A 17,104-nucleotide genomic window follows, 5' to 3' on the forward strand; every position below is an offset into this window, starting at 1 on the left:
TCCCAAGATAGAAGACTGGTAAGGACTTGGCAATGGGGGTTATATAACTTGCCCAAGGTCAGGCAGATAGGAAATGCCTGCATCCAAATTTGAACCCAGAATGTCCTGTCTCTAGGCCAGGTGCTCTATCCTCTGTGCCACCTACCTACTCACATGCCTCAACCACACACCTTTTAAAGAGCATGTCTGAAAGGCAATTAGGATATAACTTTGCCCTGTAAGTGATGGAAGTCTTTTGAGTCCAGGACATCTGAACAAAATTTGTTTCTATCCAAGACTTCTCTAAGAAATTCAGGCTATCCTGGACTTATTTATTTTATTGGAATGAAGATTTTATACAGGATAATCCCAAATTTGGGGGCAAATTTTCTTGTTATGCTTTTCTGCTTTTGTCTAGAGTCTTATAGATGGAAGGCACTAAAGAGGGGGCCACCCCTACCTCTCTGTTTTCTAGATGATCTCTCTTATTTCAACAAAAATTTTTGGTTATAGAACAAGTATAATCAGCATGAGCTCTTGAATAATTTTATATATGGTAGGTTTGTTTCTTTTTTATTATACCATGAAGCCATAATCAGTCAGCCCCTATCCCTATCCCATGCCATTAGGAACCATCAACAACTCTGAACATTTCAGTACACAAAGAACAAAAAGTGGATTATATATGAATTATTAAACTTAATGTTAAGTACAATTTGCTTTTTTAAAATTATATATCACATATCTCTTGTTTGTTTCTTCAACAGGGGAAAAAAGATGTAACCCAGATATTTAACAACATATTGAGAAGACAAATAGGTACTCGAAGTCCTACAGTGGAATACATTAGTGCACATCCTCATATCTTATTTATGCTTCTTAAAGGGTAGGTGCTTTTGTTTTTGTTGATTTTCTTTTTTACCCAGTGTATGGTCTCCACTAAAAAGTTCTGGTTATGGAGTAATGGCCTTGTAAATGGTATACTGGATTTGCCTCGTCTCAAATGTTGCCAATACTAATTTTTAAAAATCAGAACCTGTGGTATAAATGGTTTTAGACACTTAGTAGCTACCCATCTATGCAAGAATATTTTTGGCATTCTCTAAGAGTACTGAAACATCATAACATCTGCAGTACATCAGGCCACTTAACTGTACTTTCAGATTATACTCAATATGCTCTTCTGTAGTTCACTGGGTTTTTAAGCTGGTCTTAAGTCTCAGAAAACCCAAACTAACTAAAATTACAGAGCCAAAGAATGACAGTTTCTGCTGCTCCGCCTATTCTTACAAAACAAGTCTTAGCACCAAACAAGTTTATCAAATTCAGCAAACATCAATTAACTTACTTACTTTGTGCTAGGCATTGTGGAAACAAAGACAAAAATATATGACACATTTCTACCCTCATAGAACTTGGGTTCTCCTATAAGAATGAAACATATATACAGGTAGGTGTAAGAGAAGGTAGACGTGAAAGAAGATCAAAAAAGAGATTGACAAATACAGGAATAAAGTAAAGGCATAGTAGTTGACATCGTATTTCAGTCTGTTGTATGGAAGGAGATGAAACTGGCATTGTTTGATTTTAGAAGGCAGATCAGGAACTTTGGGTGGATATTGTAAAAAAGATTTAGGTTGAATATAAAGGGGAAAATTTGATAATTAGTTTTATCCAAAAGTATAATGCTCATTGCATTTTGCTTATTGTCACTGAATTCTTTTTTTAATTCTAAGGTGAATTTAATTGCCTCATTACTGAACTCTTAAATGAATTTAAGCATGAATTTTGCTTAGTTTTTAAATATCTGAATTTTTTTTGTTATTTTTATTTATTATAGCCCAGTATTTACCAATGGTCAATCTCATTTGAATAGATGATTTGGGGATGTATAGTTAAATGTTATTGATGTATTTCAATTTTAGAAAAAAAGGTATATCATTCCTATTGAATAGATCAATTCTATGATTAGGTTTATCATCTAATTTTTATTCATGAAAATTAAATCTTTATGTATGTTTAATGTAAAAATTAGCATCTCCAAGGCATAAGAATGAATGCCAAAAGGGAGGCCCATTTTTATCTAATAAATGTGAGTAGGAACACAGCAAAGGATGAAAAATGGGAATTCCATCTAACCCTAACCCCTTATTCTTGATCATAGGAAAAAGTATTATATATATTATATATAGCCCTGTGTCCTCTGCAGTAAAAATAAAGGTTTTCATTTTGGGGGCTGAAGTCATACTAAGTGGGTAATATCCAAACCTTGTTTAGAATGCATATACCTCTTTCATTTTAATTTCCTAGGTTCATATGGTTCAGTAATCTGAAACCCTTTGGTTTTACTGATTCAGACCTTTGAAGAAAACCTCTTGCTAGAGGCCAACATTTTTTATGGATTAACTAAATGTTAAGTTGTCAGAAATCTAATTGAAAATTCAGGGTCCCTTAATATGTTTTTTAAATATTAAGAATGTGATAGAACCATTCTTTTAAATCAGAAGTAATTTAATATTACATTATCTAATGTCTCTTAAATGTTTTTATACTAATACAAGCAGAATGATATGAAATTTAGCTTAAACCAAATATTGTCACACATCATCCCCATGCCATCATGACTTTTTTGCATGCCAGTTGAGCAGACTGGTATCCTGTGATTGTCTTCATTTTTTTTTCATATAATCTAATCTTCCAGTTTGTAAAATCGTATACTAGATAAGTAATCTATGATCAGTCTCAGAATCATTCTCTTTGAAGAATTTCAAAAGGATCTTACCTGATACCCTAGTTTGTTACACTCAGAATATCTTGAAAGATCCTTAAATCTGATCTCCCCCTTCCCCACCCAGAAATTCTTATTTGAAAATCAAATGGCTTCCTAGTGAAAAACAGAAGTAACTCAGAAGTAGCTTTGCTGAGGAGGGCTAGTGTTTGTTGAATGGCATCATACAAAAATTTTCCAGTACTGCCTGACATAGTTTGCCTCCAGCAGTACTAACAAAGGTCATTTTTTTTTCCTCAGCATAATGTGAGCTCTGTTGTTAAGTGGGCAGATTTCCTTCTAGTCATTTCCTGTTATACTTACTGTGGTTGTTGTGTTGCTAACTTAAATAATTGTTCTTACCTTTTGGCTCATTATGTTTTGATACTACTCATTCCCCAAATCTCAAGTTTAATAAGTAACACAGCATAATTGATTATTTGCACATGAACATGTATATACAACAGATCCCACTGTGATAGTTTACTATGATACAATTCAGCCTTTAAATTATGAGTATATTCATAATACCTAGTCAAGGAAGAAAAATTAGCACATTAATTTGTTCCATTTACACTTTACTTTTTTTTTAACCTTTACCTTTCATGTTAAAATTGGTTCCAAGACAGAAGAATGGTAAGGGCTAGGCAAAGGGGAGTAAGTGACTTGCCCAGGGTCACACAATGAGGCAGTATCTGAATTCAAACTTGAACCCAGGACCTCCTATCTCTAGGCCTGGCTTTCTATCCACTGAGCCACCCAGTTGCCCCCTGTTCTTCACTTTTTAAAGTCTAAAATGTCATTTTTTTGTTATTCCTTGTGACTTGTACAAATTATTTCCATATGAAATTGTTGACTGAATTTTATTCCCTGGCATGAAAAGTAAGACTTGTGAATGCACAAACCCAATTTCCTTTGCCATGTTACAACCCCTAACTAGGAAAATAAACTACCCACTTGTTTATTAACAAATACATGGTGATTGATTGGCATTTGGTAGTTCACTGCCCAAATATTCTATATTCTAAAGATCATAAAAGATATTGCAATTTTGAGCTTATGCCACATTAGTTTGAAAAAATAAATGTCTGTGCTTAACACCATAGATCTCCAAGTCTTCAGCTGTTTGGGTTTACATACAGTTTGATTATATATAATGAATTTAAGCTGAAATGTGTCAGCAGTAACTCACAGAGGAAAGAAACAACTTACAAAGAACAAAAGTAGTTTGAAGCAAGTATGTAAAGGATCAGGTCAGAGGTTGCTGCTTTATCACTCGATCTATAATTATGGGTTTGAGAGTCAGCCATCCAAACGACAGGTGTGACTATGCAAAGAATGATCATTGCTAGCTAATTATTAAGTTGATCCGTGAGCAACAAAAACTAACACCTAATTTTAAATTCCCTAGTAAGCCAGTGGCAGTGGGGAAGAAGAGGTCTACTGAAGCATTCGGATTATAATTCTAAATAATAATACCACTTGCATCAAGCACTTTACAATTCACAAAGTACTGTTCTCACAACAGCTCTGAGATCGCTGGTACAAGAACTGTTATTCTCATTTTAACAGATTATAGGATGATAGACTTACAGATCTAAAGCCAGAATTAAATCCTCTCATTTGATAGTTGAGGAAACTACAGCAGGAAGAGTTTAAGTGAGTTGCCCAAGGTCACAGAGCTCATAAATGTCTGAGGTAGGAAGAGGGAATTAAAACTGAGGGAGGGTAAGGAATTCGCTCAAGGCCATGCAGCTTGTAAGTATCAAAACTGGCTTTTGAATCCAGATTTCCTAATTCAATCCATTTTTGCCACTGCATCCTCAGCACCTAACTCAGTGTCTTGCACATAGTGGTTTAATAAATGTTTGTTAAATTGACTTGTTCTTTCAGCTACACAAAATGATGAACATTCTCATACCTATGACCATCTAAAGCCCCCTGAACACCCCCTGCCACCCAGGCCCTCCTTCCAATCTCCCTCAGCCCTCCCACCCCAAAGTTTCACCCTGACCCCACCTCGTCCTGCCACTGTGCCCTCTGGAATGTCTGTGTACAGGCAGTAAACTTCTTTCATATTAAATCTATTCTTCTGCCATTCCTTCCATCTTACTTCCTTCAGCTCTTGCTGAAACCTGGCTTCCCCATGATGATGCAGCCTCCCTGACCACCCTTTTCAGGCCTGGCTGCACTTTCACTCATTCTCCCCAGATCATGGCTCCAGGTGGAGGAGTTGGAACTCTCTTTGCTCCCCATTGCCAGTTCCAGGCTCTCCCCTTTCCTTGATAACTCAGTAGTGCCCATGCTATTCATCTCTACCCCCCATCAAAATCCTGGTAGTTGTTATCTCCAGACTCTCAGTTTACCCCCCTTCCTTCCTCAGTGAGTTTCATAGCTACCTGGCTTACGGTTTTTTCACTCCTTCCCAACTCCTGTGCTCCTACTCGGGAACTTTATCTTCTTGCATATTGGTTCTCCCTCAAAGACCCTAACCCCTCAGTGTCTCAACCTACTCATTGCCTGTGAATTATTCCCCCATGTCAGCCACACACAATGGCAGGCAAACTCTCAATCTTGTCATCATTCACAAATGTACCACCTCCATATTCAATAATTCTGAAATTCCCTTATCTGACCATGATCTATTGGCTTTTCAGCTCTTCCTCTGCCTTCCCTTCCATAAGCCTAATTTTGATTCACATCATGACCTTCGATCCCTCGGCCCATCATTTTTCTCCCAGGCCGTCTCTTTTTTCTCCCCATGGTGACTCCTTGATAAACCAATTCAACTCTACATTATTGTCCTCTCTTGAATCCCCATCCCAGCCTCAGTCTTAAATGACTCCAATAACTTGTTATGTTCACTCCTACATGTGTGCTGCTAAACAAAAGTGGAGAAAATCACAGAATTGTTCTAAGTAAATCCACTATGAATTTAGGCTACATAACCTCAGCTGGGCCCTCACTGCTGCAAGGCAATCCTATTCTGCTTCCCTTATCAACTCTCCACAATTGTTCTTCCAAACTTTTCTATTCTTCTTTGGACTTCTTTTGCCTCCACTTCCTCTCACTTTCTCAGCTGAGAACTTTACTTCATAGTTTACAGAAAAACATGAGGCCCTGCTGAGAGCTCTCTCTTCTCCCCCTCTTCATCATATATCATTCAGATACCTTTTGCCATACTCCCCTAATTACTGCTAATTTAGACCAGGGATATAAATTGTTGGATTTGTTAGTATAAAGTAACTGGCATAGAATGAAATACAAATTCCAAAATGTGTTCTAGCTCCATAATTTTTATTTATGAACACTAGTTTGTTTGGGAAAATAAATCATTCCCCTTCTTAGAGCTCTGCTCTTCTTTAAAACATTGTTGGTATGACTGTCAGAAACAATAGTAGCCTGGACTAGCCAGGCCTGGTATGATTTTTTAAAGTTGTCATCATGATTCCCAAGAATAGACCAGTGATAAATATATCACATATTTTTTGTCTCACAGATGGTTCTCATAAACTATATCAAGAAAAGAATAGATAATATACTCAAAATTTGGGATGGAAAATTTTTCCACTAGTCTCATTTTAGAAATTGAGTTACAAAAGCAAGCAGTGAGAAAAGAAGCTTCTGGTTTCACATAGAGCCCTCTTTTGTGTTGTGCTCAATATATGAAAATGATCTTCTTTGGTATAATGATCTTTTTAACAGAAGAAATTCAGTTGTGAAGATGAAAGGATTTTATCAAATAGTCTATACAGAGTATCTTGATAACTGTTAATACCTGAGCTATTAAAAAATCTCATGTTAATTAATGGTTTTTAATATGTACTGCTTACCTGTTTTAAGTGGCTAGTAAGTAGTGTTTTAAATGGCTAGTAGGGAGTGTCTCAAATTAAAAAAAGATAATTTTTCTATTAAGGAAGAAAAAAGTTCTTTTAAAACAAAAGTTGTAACTCAAAAATCTGGAGCCCTGTGCTCCAAGTTCAGGGTCTTGTTGGAGCAGGGGAGTCAGGAGACCACGCATCAGATAGCTGTTATGGTTCACACATGGTAAGGGGTGCAGGACACACACATACACATACAATGGCCTCAGGACAACAATGCTTTAGGGGGACTGGTGAATAGTCATCTCCCACACACCCCTTGTCTTTTAAATCCTGATGACTTAAATTCTATCTCCCAGCAGTGCTTTCCAGAACTGCTTTGCAATACTGCCCTAACTTGGCCTTCAGGTTTCTCCTGGCGTGGAGAGGACAGGCTTCACTGCCCTTGTGAGCCAGGGGCTGGCCTCCTTAGTTTCTGGCTGCCCATATACCCAGGGAAGATTCTGAGGGGGGTTTTCTCATTCAAGCTTCTTGCTGTTTTATTTGTCCCTCCTCCTGAAATGCCTTCGGAGATAGTTGTGAATCTTCCATTTTAATATTGAGATGGTATCGTGAAGTAGAAAGAACATGCAAATTGGAATCAGAAGATCAGGGTTCATGGCCCAGCGCCCATATTTGTGGCATTCGACAGTGCCATTTAGTTCTCTCTTTGATCTCTGCCTTTGCTCACTGAGGTGCTGGAGGAAATGATCCTTTGGCTCCCTTCTAGTTTTCTGACTCTCTAAGTGGCCTAGCCACTAGAAGCAGCTGGGTGACATAGTGGATGAACTTCTGGGCCTGAAGTCAGAAAGATCAAAGTTCAGATCCTGCCTCACACACTTGCAAGCTGTGTGACCTTGGGCAAGTCACCTAACTTCTATCTGCCTCTGTTTCCTCAGCTACAAAGTAGGAATCAAAATAGCACCTGCCTCCCAAGGTGGTGGTGACGATGGAATGAGATAGAATCTGTAAAAAGCTTAGCAGAATGCCTGGCACATCATAGGCATTTAAAAAATGTTTATTTCTTTATCACTTTCCTTAGCCAAAATAGAAATGTTTCCTTAAGATAAATGAGAGTGTTATGAATCAATGGTAGCAGAAAAAGACCGTTTTCTCCTGAGTGCATTGAAAAGGGCCCTTTGGGCAATCTCTAATTTGTTTAACCACCCACCACCTTTTGAGGTTGAACTCTTCCCTTCCTAGATCCTGCTATCTCTGGTCTTGAGCCCTGTTCTCTCAGTAACCTCCAACTGTCTATGGGTCGTCCTGAATTAATTTTCCGACACCTTAAATTCAACATGTCTAAAACACAACTCATTATCTCTTCCCCTCCCATTTCTACTTTTCCTGTTCCTGTCAAGGGCACCCACTCATCTCTTCCCCCAGCCCAACCCCGGGGTGTCATCCTTAGCTGCCCTGCTGCCACACTTACCCCTTACCCAAGCAGTCACTGAGTCCTATTGTTTCTCCCTTGGTAATATCTCCTCTCTGCACTGACTTCTCCCTTTCTGATACTGCTACCACCTGGGGCAGCCTCAGCTCCATCTCCCTCCTCCAGTCCCTCCTGTACTTGGCTGTACCATGATCTTCCTAAAGCTCAAGTCTGGCCCTGTCACCCACCCCATCCTTCTTCAGGAAAGCCCAGGAACATAGCCTGGCCCCTTCCTACCTTTCCCCCAATGGGGAAGTTCATTAAGTTCGATTGTACCACAGTGTCTCAGTCTCTGTGTACAATGTTTTCCTGCTTCTGCTCCTTTCGCTCTGCATCACTTCCTGGAGGTTGTTCCAGTCTCCATGGAATTCCTCCACTTTATTATTCCTTTTAACACAATAGTATTCCATCACCAACATATACCACAATTTGTTCAGCCATTCCCCAATTGAAGGGCATCCCCTCATTTCCCAATTTTTTGCCACCACAAAGAGCGCAGCTATGAATATTCTTATACAAGTCTTTTTCCTTATTATCTCTTTGGGGTACAAACCTAGCAATGCTATGGCTGGATCAAAGGGCAGCTAGTCTTTTATCGCTCTTTGGGCATAGTTCCAAATTGCCCTCCAGAATGATTGGCTTAATTCACAACTTGTCCAGCAATGCATTAATGTCCGGACTTTGCCACATCCCCTCCAGCATTCATTACTTTCCTTTGCTGTCATGTTAGCCAATCTGCTGGGTGTGAGGTGATACCTGTGAGATTTAAAATGGTTGAGGTCTTAAACTGTAGTGATTAAAATAGTGGAAGATATAAATTGTGATAGATATAAGAGAGGGTGAGTAAATTTGACCACAGAAATATGTTTCACTACAGTGTCTTGGGTTTAAAATCAAATATAAGGTGGTCGCCAGGGAAATATTCCCAATTATTCAAATACCCAAGTCAATTGGGTTTTATAGAGATTTTAATTAACAATACAATGACTAATCAAAGAAAGAGAAAGAGAGTAAAAAAGGAATAAGTATGAAGGGCCTCAAAGCCAATATGGCCTAGACCTGAGTCTTAAAAGAGAAATCAGTCAGTTTTTTATAACTCACCATAAGATCTGTCTAAGAAAGGATTTCTAATGACATCAGGCCAGCAGCATCTCAGCTGCTTTCACCAGCTCCCTCCTCCATCTGAATGTTTCAGAATCAGTCTCCTCAGAATGAGTCTCTCCAATCTGAATGTTTCAGAATGACTTTTCAGCTCTTCTGAGGCATCACATCATACCTAGCAGATTGGCTAACATGACAGCAACGAATGCTGGAGGGGATGTGGCAAAGTTGGGACATTAATGTAGAAGATTCCCCAATGGGGGAAACCCCTAACATTCATAAGTCTGGGAAATTTTGAGGTTTACAATCCCCCCTGATGATCATGGGAGACTAGTCTCCCTATTGATCAATTAACATAATCAATTTTGTAATTCAAAATGCACTTCTAACTATAGATATACACGATATTCAATTTTCTAAGAGAAATTAGAATAGTGAGAGAGGAAATAGAAAAGAAAAGGAAGCAAAACCAATGTTTTGCTAGGCGCATTGACAGAAAGTAATACCTCAGAGTTGTTTTGATTTGCATCTCTCTGATTATAAGAGATTTAGAACACTTTTTCATGTGCTTATTAATAGTTTTGATTTCTTTATCTTAACACTGCCTATTCACGTCCCTAGCCCATTTATCAAATGGAGAATGGCTTGATTTTTTCTACAATTGATTTAGCTCTTCATAAATTTGAGTAATTAAACCTTTGTCAGAGGTTTTTGTTATGAAAATTGTTTCTCAATTTGTTGCTTCCCTTCTGATTTTAGTTACATTGGTTTTGTTTGTACAAAAGCTTTTTAATTTGATGTAGTCAAAATTATTGATTTTACATTTTGTGACTCTTCTAAGTATTGCTTGGCTTTAAAGTCTTTCCCTTCCCAAAGGTCTGACATGTATACTATTCTGTGTTCACCCAATTTACTTATAGTTTGCTTCTTTATGTTCAAGTCATTCACTCATTCTGAGTTTATCTTGGTGTAGGGTGTGAGGTGTTGATCCAGACCTAGTCTCTCCCAAACTGTCTTCCAGTTTTCCCAGCAGTTTTTATCGAATAGTGGATTTTTGTCCCAAAAGCTGGGGTCTTTGGGTTTGTCATAGACTGTCTTGCTGAGGTCATTTGCCCCAAGTCTATTCCACTGATCCTCCTTTCTGTCTCTTAGCCAGTTCCAAATTGTTTTGATGACCACTGCTTTATAGTATAGTTTGAGATCTGGGTCTGCAAGGCCCCTTCCTTTGTATTTTTTTTTATTATTTCCCTAGATATCCTTGATCCTTTGTCCTTCCAAATGAACTTTGTTATGTTTTTTTTCTAATTCAGCAAAAAAAATTTTTGGAAGCTCAATGGGTATGGCACTAAATAGATCAGTTTGGGCAGGATGGTCATTTTTATTATATTGGCTCGTCCTACCCATGAGCAGTTAATGTTTTTCCAATTGCTCAAGTCTAGTTTTAGTTGTGTGGAGAGTGTTTTGTAGTTGTGTTCATATAGTTCCTGTGTTTGTCTTGGGAGATAGATTCCTAAGTATTTTATTTTGTCTAAGGTGATTTTGAATGGGATTTCTCTTTCTAATTCTTGCTGCTGAGATGTGTTAGAATTGTATAGGAATGCTGATGACTTATGTGGGTTTATTTTGTATCCTGCAACTTTGCTAAAGTTGTTGATTATTTCGATTAGCTTTTTTGTTGATTCTCTGGGATTCTTTAAGTAGACCATCATATCATCCACAAAGAGTGATAACTTGGTCTCCTCCTTGCCTATTTTAATGCCTTCAATTTCTTTTTCTTCTCTAATTGCTACAGCTAGTGTTTCTAGTACAAGGTTAAATAATAGGGTGATAATGGGCATCCTTATTTCACTCCTGATCTTATTGGGAATGCATCTAATTTATCCCCATTGCACATGATGTTTGCTGAATATTTTCTTGTACATGCGATGTGTCTTCTTTCCCATCATGTTGAATATGTAAATATGTATTGCATGATAGCATATGTATAACCTATATTATATTACTTGCCATCTTGGAGAAGGGAGAAATAAGGGAAGGCTGGAAAGAATTAGGCTCATAAAATGTCAGAAAACAAATGCTAAAAATTGTTTCTGCAGAGTACTGGGAAAAATATAATAAAATTTTTTGGGGAAAATAAAAACAAAAAACAAATCTAGGTTCAGAAGAGAGTTCTTCTTTCTAGTCTAGTGCTCTCTTATATCATAAACATTTGGTAATATTTTGCATCTCAAAATAACACTATATTTATGTTTTTAACATTTTAGATATGAAGCACCACAGGTTGCCTTACGTTGTGGAATTATGCTGAGAGAATGTATCCGATATGAGCCACTTGCCAAAATTGTCCTGTTTTCCAGTCAGTTCAGAGAATTTTTCAAGTATGTGGAATTGTCCACATTTGACATTGCTTCAGATGCCTTTGCTACATTTAAGGTAAATGATCTTGCATCTGCTTGACATGCTTATCTGTGGAAGTAAGAACTAATCCTGGGAACCCAAGTTCCAATTTCTGTGGAGAACTTCAGAGGATGCGGAGGGGGGAAGAAGGGGAGGAAAAAACTATTCCTTATGTGTAGACTGTATCTCTCATCCTAGCTGACCTTTCCATAAATGTAAGTTATAGGATAGTTTTCCAGATTTTGGCCTACAGACCAGTGTTGGTGTGAGACACATTTTTACTGGTTGTCAAAATCTTTCATTTCATTTACCAGTCCTGAGATTTCTTCTTCTCAATGATATTTGATACAGACTGGATAGGAACTTCAGTTGCTTTGTACCCTAACCTGTGTCTTGTCAGGAGTGAACATGGGAATGTGGTGAGGGCCTGCTTTTCCCTGGAAACAGTCTAGTAATTTGACATAAAAATTTTCCCCCATTTTATAGAGAGATTATTTAAATATTGGAAAGACATATTATACAGGCTACATGGCTCCAGAAAGTTGAAAGATCTCATGAATAGTTTTTTAAAATGTGAGAGGAGTGGGGGGCAGCTGGGTAGCTCACTGTATTGAGAGCCAGGCCTAGAGATGGGGGTCCTGTGTTCAAATGTGGCCTCAAACACTTCCTAGCTCTGTGACCCTGGGCAAGTCACTTAACCCCATTGCCTAGCCCTTACTGCTCTTCTGCCTTGGAACCAATAGATAGTATTGATACTAAGATGGAAAGTAAGGGATTTTTTTTTTAATGTGAGAGGAGGGAAAAGGTGTGGGATTCCTATGGGCTGAGAAAGAAAAGCAGGAACAGGTAACTGACTCAGTAGATAAGAGAACCAGTAACCAGGCTTGGAGATGGGAAGTCACTTCTTAACTATATATCCCTGGACAAGTCACTTAACCCCAACTGCCTAATCCTTACCACTTTTCTGCCTTGGAACCAATACTTATCAATTGTAAGATACAAAGTAAGGAAAAAAAGAAAGAGAGAGAGACAGATAGAGACAGAGAAAGGAAGGAAAGAAGGAAGGAATGAAGAGAAAGAAAGAGAGAGAGAAAGAGAGAGAAAAAGAAAGAGAGAGAGAGAGAGAGAGAGAGAGAGAGAGAGAGAGAGAGAGAGAGAGAGAGAGAGAGAGAGAGAGAGAGAGAGAGAGAGAGGAGGGAGGGAGGGAGGGAGGGGGAAGAAGGAAAGGAAAGGAAAGGAAAGGAAAGGAAAGGAAAGGAAAGGAAAGGAAAGGAAAGGAAAGGAAAGGAAAGGAAAGGAAAGGAAAGGAAAGGAAAGGAAAGGAAAGGAAAGGAAAGGAAAGGAAAGGAAAGGAAAGGAAAGGAAAGGAAGAAATTAAAGGTTTGAGCATAAGAAGAAGGGCCAATTCTTTATGGAAATCTGAAATAACCTTCTTATTGCACCTCCCAGAACAGACTGAAAACCTCATCATAATCCTAAAACTACCTTTTTTCCTCAGGGATCCCCCAGTACAGAAATTAGTTCAAGCCAGAAGTGAAATCTTTTGGGGGACTGGGAGGTGGGGGGTTTTCATTTAATGTTTTAACTCCAAAATATTACAGAGGACCTCATGGGGGAAAGTAGTAGGTTTTTGGGTATCCAATCTATTTAGTGCTATAGCAAGTGTCATTTAAATAAGAGCCAAAATGTTATCATGTTCAACTTGGAATGAAAATGCAGAATACTATTCCTTAAGTGATTCCTTTTTCCTTATTTTCTAAAATATTAAACTTAGGAATTTGGGTACTGGCTTACTTTTTCCCATATCCCCAAGAAAAGTTTTTAATTAGACATTTATTAAGGTCTAACAATATTTAGAGTAAGAAGGCTTTGAAATTTTTGTTGGTCATTAGATGCGTGCTTTTTAATTAAATTCTGTAAGGTGCTCAGGATAGGGTATTTAATTAATGTGCTCTCTGAAAGGATTAGGGCAGAATAGAAATTATTAAAAGATTTAATTGAAATTAGAATACAGCTGAGGTGTGGGTAGAAAAGGAAAAATTCTCTTACATTCCATTATATGATGTTTTGTAGTTTATTCCAATAGTAACATAGAACTCCATGCACAGAACAATTTGTACTAAGCACTTTCATGAGGCCACTTAGCCTTCAGCATTCACAATTTTATTTTTTTAATTCTTATTTCTATACATTTTATGTTATAGTGATTTGTACATTTTAAACATAATTGATCTTTCCTAGCATGCTTAAAAATTAGGGAAATGGCTTAGAAGCACTGTTAAATTACACAAATCAGTTTTATTTGTATATATTTACTTCTGTCTGAAATTTTAATATATGCCTATTTAAAAATAATCATTGCTTGGATTTGTCCCCTTCTCCCTTTTCCTACTACCACTATCAAGTATGACCTTTCTTTCAACCCACCTGCACTTCTGATAGAAGCCTCTGTGGTGAGGAAGAAATAGCATTGGTTTAGGGATCCTAGATCCCCATCCTACTACTTCTATTTTTTAACTTTGTGACTCTGGACAAGTCCTTCCCCTTTTGGAGTCTTAGTGTCCTCATTTGTGGGTCCTGGACTTAAAGATTCCTTCCAGTTCCAAATCCCAAGAGATTGCAGATATCGTCTGAATCGATTTTCCTATCTCCCCACTACCACCCAATCCTTCCTTCATGTCATTGCTAAACTGCTTCCTTCTCTGTAGATTTGTTGATATTACTCATTTGTTCAAATAATTTTGGCTAGTGGCTATTGAGTATTGAATCAAGCTCCACTAAATCGGACTCTTTCCATCTCATGAGCACCCTTTATGTTTTTCCATCTCTATTTTTTAATACCCTATATCTGAATTATTAAATTATTATAAAGTTTTTTTTAAATTATAAAAATCCCTTCACTCTGACTTAGTCGTTTGGGTCCTGCCTCTCATTTAAGGCCCAACCCAAATGCTCCTTACTCTGTGCTGCTGCTCCAGCATCTCTGCTGTCTAGAGTGTCTCCCTCCCTCACCCCCAAGTCCATTTAGCTTTTTCACATGCGTTTGCATTTATCTGTAGTACACTGTGAGCTTCATAAATATCTCATCTAAATTTTACATCTGCCCCAGGGCATAGCAGAGTGATTTATACAATTTTGGTGCCTTATAAAGGTTCCCTGAATTGAATATGATTGAAGAAGTGTATTGTAATCATAGGTTAAGGATAGAGACTAGACCTATGGATTTTCCTGGTGTAGACAACCCCTGAGTGAGGATGTTCCTTCCATCAGCAACTCTTGGTACTGTCTCTACAGTTTATAGCCATAGAGTGTTGCCTAGAGCACTGACAAATTAGCTCACTTGCTTGGGTAACCAGCAATCATATCAAATTTTGACTGGAGAAGCAACTAGGTAGGCCAGTGGATAGAGAGCTAAATCTAGAGACAGGAGGACCTGAGTTCAAATTTGACCTCAGATACATCCTAGCTGGTGATCCTGGGCAAGTCACTTAACCCCAATTGCCTAGCCCTTACCACTGTATCAATTCTAAGACAGAAAGTAAAGATTTTGTCCAAACAATTGAACTTAAGTCTGAATGTACTAACTGAATCATACTATATTTCATTTTTTTCTTATTTGAGAACTCTTCCACAAAATGATTAATAAGGACAAATGTTTTACATGATTACACATGAAAAATCTATATAAGATTCATCTCAGAGAAGAGACTGGGAGGGTCAGAAGAAGGGAAAGATTTTGGAACTAAAAACTTTAAAAAAAGAATGGATGTTTAAGTTGTTTTCCATGTAATAGGGGGGAAATAAAATAATTATTTTAAAAAATAAAAATTGAATCTGAATCCCGGTCTTCTGTTTTTGAAGCCAGCTCTCTATCTATTGTGCTATATACTACCTTCTGTAGACATAAAATATGATTTTGAAAATATGCTATTTTACCTAATTTTACATTTGATTTATATTTAGTTTTTTATTTTACCAATGAAATATTTTGTCTTATAAGTATAACAGGATAGTTTTTAACTTCTAGATCTTTCTAACCTTGAAATTTTTTTATTAATTACCTGCAAACTATATTAAATTTTATAGTTTACTTCATGAAATTGGGTAGTAATATAAGAGAAGTAAAATAGTCTGTAGCTTTTCAAGTTGTCAATTAATGAGATGATCAGGTCTGTAAAGGAAAATAAATGCATTCAGAATATATCAAATATAATAGTTTTTCTTCTTTTTAGGACTTATTAACAAGACACAAAGCATTGGTGGCAGAATTCTTAGAACAAAATTATGACACTGTAAGTATAGATCACTTTTATATCTTTAAAAATTATTTTATGTGTATTTTAGTAACAAAAATTGTATTTTCTTTTCTTAGTATACTCTTGAGACCCAACAATTAGTAATACAGGATTGTTCCTGACTTTTTAGTTACCCTAGTGACTAGGTCCTGGCCTGATACTCAAGTTCTGCCCCAAAGTTTTAAAATCTCATCATCTTAAAGGCAGATTCAAAAGAAGCTTTAGATGAAACCAAGAATATGGGAAGCTGCAACCACTTTGCGGTATGATGGATTAGGAGGTATATTTGGAATCAGAGCATTTTAGTCCAAATTCTGGCTCTGCTGTTTATGATCTGAATGACTTAACTTCTCTGAGCCCTGATTTTCTTATTTGTGAGATGAGGGGGTTGAACTAAATGGTCCAAGTTTATGATCCTATGAGCCTGGCTCTACTTAAACAGTTGCAAGTGTTTCTTCAATACTTCAAGAATGTAGATGAAGAAAGTAGCCCCTCTGAAACTTAGCAAATTGTTTTGAAATCTTAGTTGAAAAATTCATCACCCTGTGGCCAACATGGTAGTGAGTCTCTCTAAACTTGGTTTGACTAGTCTTTGGACTGTGGGTATATAATCTAGTTCCATATCCAGAATTAAAATTTTTCCAGCTTGCTAAAACTTGCAAGGGTCTGTGCTCCCCTTAAATAGCCTTTGAGAACCCCAAGATCACTTCCACAGTTCATTTGGGCCCAAGAGTAAGATTTCAGTGGAGGACAAGGCTGTCCATCCTGCAGAAAATTTCTAGTCCTCTTTTGGTCTTAGGTGGCACCCATAATGGGGTGATTTTTGGAAGAGTTCTCTATTTTTTTAAAAATTGAGTCTCCTTATCTTACCCAGGTCGCAAATGCACTAGACAATTATGTGTCAGATCCTTCTGCTGATGTGCTTATGTGCTGTTTGTATCCTTCTAAAGTCAGCCTGTTCACCCCTTGTCAGGCAGATTTGTGGACTTCATTTCTAGAAGGGGCTAGACTTGATGCCTTGCACCTAATCAGCCTTAGTCCTCCAGTAGCTCGGAACTCCTGCAGGCACCGGCCACCCTCCATTCTTTTTAAAGCCATTTTGGTGGAGGACCTGTGTTTAAAGGCCTCCTTTCAAATGAATAGCCCTTGAACCAAGACTTCCTAGTTCCCAGATTATTTATGAGCCAAAGCTCCAACAATTCAGCTCAGCAAACCCCCACACAGATAGATGTATGTCTATGTGTATAGATTGCATAAGATCTGTATGTGTGTT

The 17,104-nt window shown here is 37.6% G+C and overlaps 1 protein-coding gene across 5 annotated transcripts in view; it reads left to right on the forward strand.

The window, feature by feature from the left end:
- The window catches only part of CAB39L (calcium binding protein 39 like), a 159,973-nt gene that overhangs the window by 116,112 nt on the left and 26,757 nt on the right, over window positions 1-17,104 (forward strand). For all 5 annotated transcript variants that reach the window (XM_001368658.5, XM_007495410.3, XM_007495411.3 and 2 more), the window contains 3 exons: window positions 747-865; window positions 11,404-11,572; window positions 15,769-15,828. In XM_001368658.5, the coding sequence (XP_001368695.1) occupies window positions 747-865; window positions 11,404-11,572; window positions 15,769-15,828 (348 nt within the window). The remainder of the gene's footprint in view (window positions 1-746; window positions 866-11,403; window positions 11,573-15,768; window positions 15,829-17,104) is intronic.

The sequence above is a fragment of the Monodelphis domestica genome, chromosome 4 (assembly GCF_027887165.1).
Source record: "Monodelphis domestica isolate mMonDom1 chromosome 4, mMonDom1.pri, whole genome shotgun sequence".
Taxonomy (NCBI): Eukaryota; Metazoa; Chordata; class Mammalia; order Didelphimorphia; family Didelphidae; genus Monodelphis; species Monodelphis domestica.